This window comes from Procambarus clarkii, chromosome 1, assembly GCF_040958095.1.
Source record: "Procambarus clarkii isolate CNS0578487 chromosome 1, FALCON_Pclarkii_2.0, whole genome shotgun sequence".
Classification (NCBI taxonomy): Eukaryota; Metazoa; Arthropoda; class Malacostraca; order Decapoda; family Cambaridae; genus Procambarus; species Procambarus clarkii.
Window position 1 is genome coordinate 59,750,789 of NC_091150.1, and position 6,054 is coordinate 59,756,842.

General features: G+C 40.4%; 1 protein-coding gene across 1 annotated transcript; it reads right to left on the reverse strand.

The window, feature by feature from the left end:
• Positions 1 to 3,070: 3,070 nt before the first annotated feature.
• Positions 3,071 to 4,105, reverse strand: LOC138363607 (protein FAM186A-like). The gene has a single exon (XM_069322976.1). The coding sequence runs from the start codon at positions 4,103 to 4,105 to the stop codon at positions 3,071 to 3,073; it is 1,035 nt and encodes a 344-aa protein (XP_069179077.1).
• Between the last annotated feature and the right edge of the window lie 1,949 nt (positions 4,106 to 6,054).

Below are 6,054 nucleotides of genomic sequence, written 5' to 3' on the forward strand. Positions count from 1 at the left end.
TTCAGTTAGGAGCCTACGGTATGTAGTAGGTTAATCATATACCCATCACCTGTGAGGGTATGTTAAATCCATAGTGTTGTGTTGGAGAATAACTTTCTCAAGTTTGTAATTAACTTGGCATGAGGCGAGCTGGTCAGGCCTACCACCTGAGATGTGAGACTGACCTGTGTTTTAAGTACGAGGTAATTCCTTAGTAACGAAAGCATTTAAGTATATGTGACCAAGTAATTACCAGCATTGTGATACTCAGCAGATTCTAAGTAAATAAATGAGGGCTTGAGAGATATAGGAGAGATAGCATTAGTAGTAAATTAACTAAGCCTACGCGCTCAAACAAATTCGTCCGAAGCCAGGCCCATCGGTACTCAAATCGCGCGCTCTTTAGTCAGCTGTTCGGGAGCGGCGAGCAGAGATGACATAGGCTTTTGATCTCTGAGAGCAGCTGCTCATTAGGTTCTTGTATTTTGTTGACGGTAACTAGGATAGGCATTAGGGTGTTCATTTGTGTGTTATTATACTGTGGAGTGCTAGTCACCCATTATTATACTGAGGAGTGCTAGTCAGCCATTATTATACTGTGGAGTGCTAGTCACCCATTATTATACTGTGGAGTGCTAGTCACCCATTATTATACTGAGGAGTGCTAGTCAGCCATTATTATACTGTATAGTGCTAGTCACCCATTATTATACTGTGGAGTGCTAGTCACCCATTATTATACTGAGGAGTGCTAGTCACCCATTATTATACTGTGGAGTGCTAGTCACCCATTATTATACTGTGGAGTGCTAGTCACCCATTATTATACTGAGGAGTGCTAGTCAGCCATTATTATACTGTATAGTGCTAGTCACCCATTATTATACTGTGGAGTGCTAGTCACCCATTATTATACTGTGGAGTGCTAGTCAGCCATTATTATACTGTGGAGTGCTAGTCACCCATTATTATACTGTGGAGTGCTAGTCAGCCATTATTATACTGTGGAGTGCTAGTCAGCCATTATTATACTGTGGAGTGCTAGTCACCCATTATTATACTGTGGAGTGCTAGTCACCCATTATTATACTGTATAGTGCTAGTCACCCATTATTATACTGTGGAGTTCTAGTCACCCATTATTATACTGTGGAGTGCTAGTCACCCATTATTATACTGTGGAGTGCTAGTCACCCATTATTATACTGCGGAGTGTTAGTCACCCATTATTATACTGTGGAGTGCTAGTCAGCCATTATTATACTGTGGAGTGCTAGTCACCCATTATTATACTGTGGAGTGCTAGTCAGCCATTATTATACTGTGGAGTGCTAGTCTGCCATTATTATACTGAGGAGTGCTAGTCAGCCATTATTATACTGTGAAGTGCTAGTCAGCCATTATTATACTGTGGAGTGCTAGTCAGCCATTATTATACTGTGGAGTTCTAGTCACCCATTATTATACTGTGGAGTGCTAGTCACCCATTATTATACTGTGGAGTGCTAGTCACCCATTATTATACTGCGGAGTGTTAGTCACCCATTATTATACTGTGGAGTGCTAGTCAGCCATTATTATACTGTGGAGTGCTAGTCACCCATTATTATACTGTGGAGTGCTAGTCAGCCATTATTATACTGTGGAGTGCTAGTCTGCCATTATTATACTGAGGAGTGCTAGTCAGCCATTATTATACTGTGAAGTGCTAGTCAGCCATTATTATACTGTGGAGTGCTAGTCAGCCATTATTATACTGTGGAGTGCTAGTCACCCATTATTATACTGAGGAGTGCTAGTCAGCCATTATTATACTGAGGAGTGCTAGTCAGCCATTATTATACTGTGGAGTGCTAGTCAGCCATTATTATACTGTGGAGTGTTAGTCAGCCATTATTATACTGTGGAGTGCTAGTCACCCATTATTATACTGTGGAGTGCTAGTCACCCATTATTATACTGTGGAGTGCTAGTCACCCATTATTATACTGTGGAGTGCTAGTCAGCCATTATTATACTGTGGAGTGCTAGTCACCCATTATTATACTGAGGAGTGCTAGTCACCCATTATTATACTGTGGAGCGCTAGTCACCCATTATTATACTGTGGAGTGCTAGTCACCCATTATTATACTGTGGAGTGCTAGTCAGCCATTATTATACTGTGGAGTGCTAGTCAGCCATTATTATACTGAGGAGTGCTAGTCAGCCATTATTATACTGTGGAGTGCTAGTCACCCATTATTATACTGTGGAGTGCTAGTCAGCCATTATTATACTGTGGAGTGCTAGTCACCCATTATTATACTGAGGAGTGCTAGTCAGCCATTATTATACTGTGGAGTGCTAGTCAGCCATTATTATACTGAGGAGTGCTAGTCAGCCATTATTATACTGTGGAGTGCTAGTCACCCATTATTATACTGTGGAGTGCTAGTCACCCATTATTATACTGTGGAGTGCTAGTCAGCCATTATTATACTGTGGAGTGCTAGTCACCCATTATTATACTGTGGAGTGCTAGTCAGCCATTATTATACTGTGGAGTGCTAGTCACCCATTATTATACTGTGGAGTGCTAGTCACCCATTATTATACTGTGGAGTGCTAGTCACCCATTATTATACTGTGGAGTGCTAGTCAGCCATTATTATACTGTGGAGTGCTAGTCAGCCATTATTATACTGAGGAGTGCTAGTCACCCATTATTATACTGTGGAGTGCTAGTCACCCATTATTATACTGTGGAGTGCTAGTCACCCATTATTATACTGTGGAGTGCTAGTCAGCCATTATTATACTGAGGAGTGCTAGTCAGCCATTATTATACTGTGGAGTGCTAGTCACCCATTATTATACTGTGGAGTGCTAGTCACCCATTATTATACTGTGGAGTGCTAGTCAGCCATTATTATACTGAGGAGTGCTAGTCAGCCATTATTATACTGAGGAGTGCTAGTCAGCCATTATTATACTGTGGAGTGCTAGTCAGCCATTATTATACTGTGGAGTGCTAGTCAGCCATTCATTGATTTATTGTTGTGGACAGGACTTTGGGCTCTAATTATTGGACCAGGTCACGTGTATATTTTTAAGTGTATGACTGAGGGAGAGTTTTGAACGGTGAGCCTATATCATTATACTGGTGTGACATGTATGGTGAGCCTATATCATTATACTGGTGTGACATGTATGGTGAGCCTATATCATTATACTGGTGTGACATGTATGGTGAGCCTATATCATTATACTGGTGTGACATGTATGGTGAGCCTATATCATTATACTGGTGTGACATGTATGGTGAGCCTATATCATTATACTGGTGTGACATGTATGGTGAGCCTATATCATTATACTGGTGTGACATGTATGGTGAGCCTATATCATTATACTGGTGTGACATGTATGGTGAGCCTATATCATTATACTGGTGTGACATGTATGGTGAGCCTATATCATTATACTGGTGTGACATGTATGGTGAGCCTATATCATTATACTGGTGTGACATGTATGGTGAGCCTATATCATTATACTGGTGTGACATGTATGGTGAGCCTATATCATTATACTGGTGTGACATGTATGGTGAGCCTATATCATTATACTGGTGTGACATGTATGGTGAGCCTATATCATTATACTGGTGTGACATGTATGGTGAGCCTATATCATTATACTGGTGTGACATGTATGGTGAGCCTATATCATTATACTGGTGTGACATGTATGGTGAGCCTATATCATTATACTGGTGTGACATGTATGGTGAGCCTATATCATTATACTGGTGTGACATGTATGGTGAGCCTATATCATTATACTGGTGTGACATGTATGGTGAGCCTATATCATTATACTGGTGTGACATGTATGGTGAGCCTATATCATTATACTGGTGTGACATGTATGGTGAGCCTATATCATTATACTGGTGTGACATGTATGGTGAGCCTATATCATTATACTGGTGTGACATGTATGGTGAGCCTATATCATTATACTGGTGTGTCATGTATGGTGAGCCTATATCATTATACTGGTGTGACATGTATGGTGAGCCTATATCATTATACTGGTGTGACATGTATGGTGAGCCTATATCATTATACTGGTGTGACATGTATGGTGAGCCTATATCATTATACTAGTGTAAATTGTATGGTGAGCCTATATCATTATACTGGTGTGACATGTATGGTGAGCCTATATCATTATACTGGTGTGACATGTATGGTGAGCCTATATCATTATACTGGTGTGACATGTATGGTGAGCCTATATCATTATACTGGTGTGACATGTATGGTGAGCCTATATCATTATACTGGTGTGACATGTATGGTGAGCCTATATCATTATACTGGTGTGACATGTTTGGTGAGCCTATATCATTATACTGGTGTGTCATGTATGGTGAGCCTATATCATTATACTGGTGTGACATGTATGGTGAGCCTATATCATTATACTGGTGTGACATGTATGGTGAGCCTATATCATTATACTGGTGTGACATGTATGGTGAGCCTATATCATTATACTAGTGTAAATTGTATGGTGAGCCTATATCATTATACTGGTGTGACATGTATGGTGAGCCTATATCATTATACTGGTGTGACATGTATGGTGAGCCTATATCATTATACTGGTGTGACATGTATGGTGAGCCTATATCATTATACTGGTGTGACATGTATGGTGAGCCTATATCATTATACTGGTGTGACATGTATGGTGAGCCTATATCATTATACTGGTGTGACATGTATGGTGAGCCTATATCATTATACTGGTGTGCCATGTATGGTGAGCCTATATCATTATACTGGTGTGACATGTATGGTGAGCCTATATCATTATACTGGTGTGACATGTATGGTGAGCCTATATCATTATACTGGTGTGACATGTATGGTGAGCCTATATCATTATACTAGTGTAAATTGTATGGTGAGCCTATATCATTATACTGGTGTGACATGTATGGTGAGCCTATATCATTATACTGGTGTGACATGTATGGTGAGCCTATATCATTATACTGGTGTGACATGTATGGTGAGCCTATATCATTATACTGGTGTGACATGTATGGTGAGCCTATATCATTATACTGGTGTGACATGTATGGTGAGCCTATATCATTATACTGGTGTGACATGTATGGTGAGCCTATATCATTATACTGGTGTGTCATGTATGGTGAGTCTATATCATTATACTGGTGTGACATGTATGGTGAGCCTATATCATTATACTGGTGTGACATGTATGGTGAGCCTATATCATTATACTAGTGTAAATTGTATGGTGAGCCTATATCATTATACTGGTGTGACATGTATGGTGAGCCTATATCATTATACTGGTGTGACATGTATGGTGAGCCTATATCATTATACTGGTGTGACATGTATGGTGAGCCTATATCATTATACTGGTGTAACATGTATGGTGAGCCTATATCATTATACTGGTGTGACATGTATGGTGAGCCTATATAATTATACTAGTGTAAATTGTATGGTGAGCCTATATCATTATACTGGTATAACTTGTATGTTGAGCTTATATCATCATACTGGTGTAACTTGTATGGTGAGCCTATATCATCATACTGGAGTAACTTGTATGGTGAGCCTATATCATCATACTGGAGTAACTTGTAGTAGTGACCCACACCCATATTTTCCTATATATACCGGGAGAGTTGAGGGCATTCAGGAGACATTGAGTTATTCACGAGCCGTAATGGTTGGCTCGTAACACACCACCCCTTAACACAGCTTCACAAGTGTGCTGCCACCATTGACCACCACTACCCCTTAACACAGCTTCACAAGTGTGCTGCCACCATTGAACATAACCAACCCTCAATACAGCTTCACAAGTGTCCTGCCACCATTCAACATCACCACCCCTTAACACAGTTTCACAAGTGTGCTGCCACCATTGACCATCACCAACCCTTAACACAGCTTCACAAGTGTGCTGCCACCATTGACCATCAGCTACCCTCAACACAGCTTCACAAGTGTCCTGCCACCATTGACCACCACTACCCCT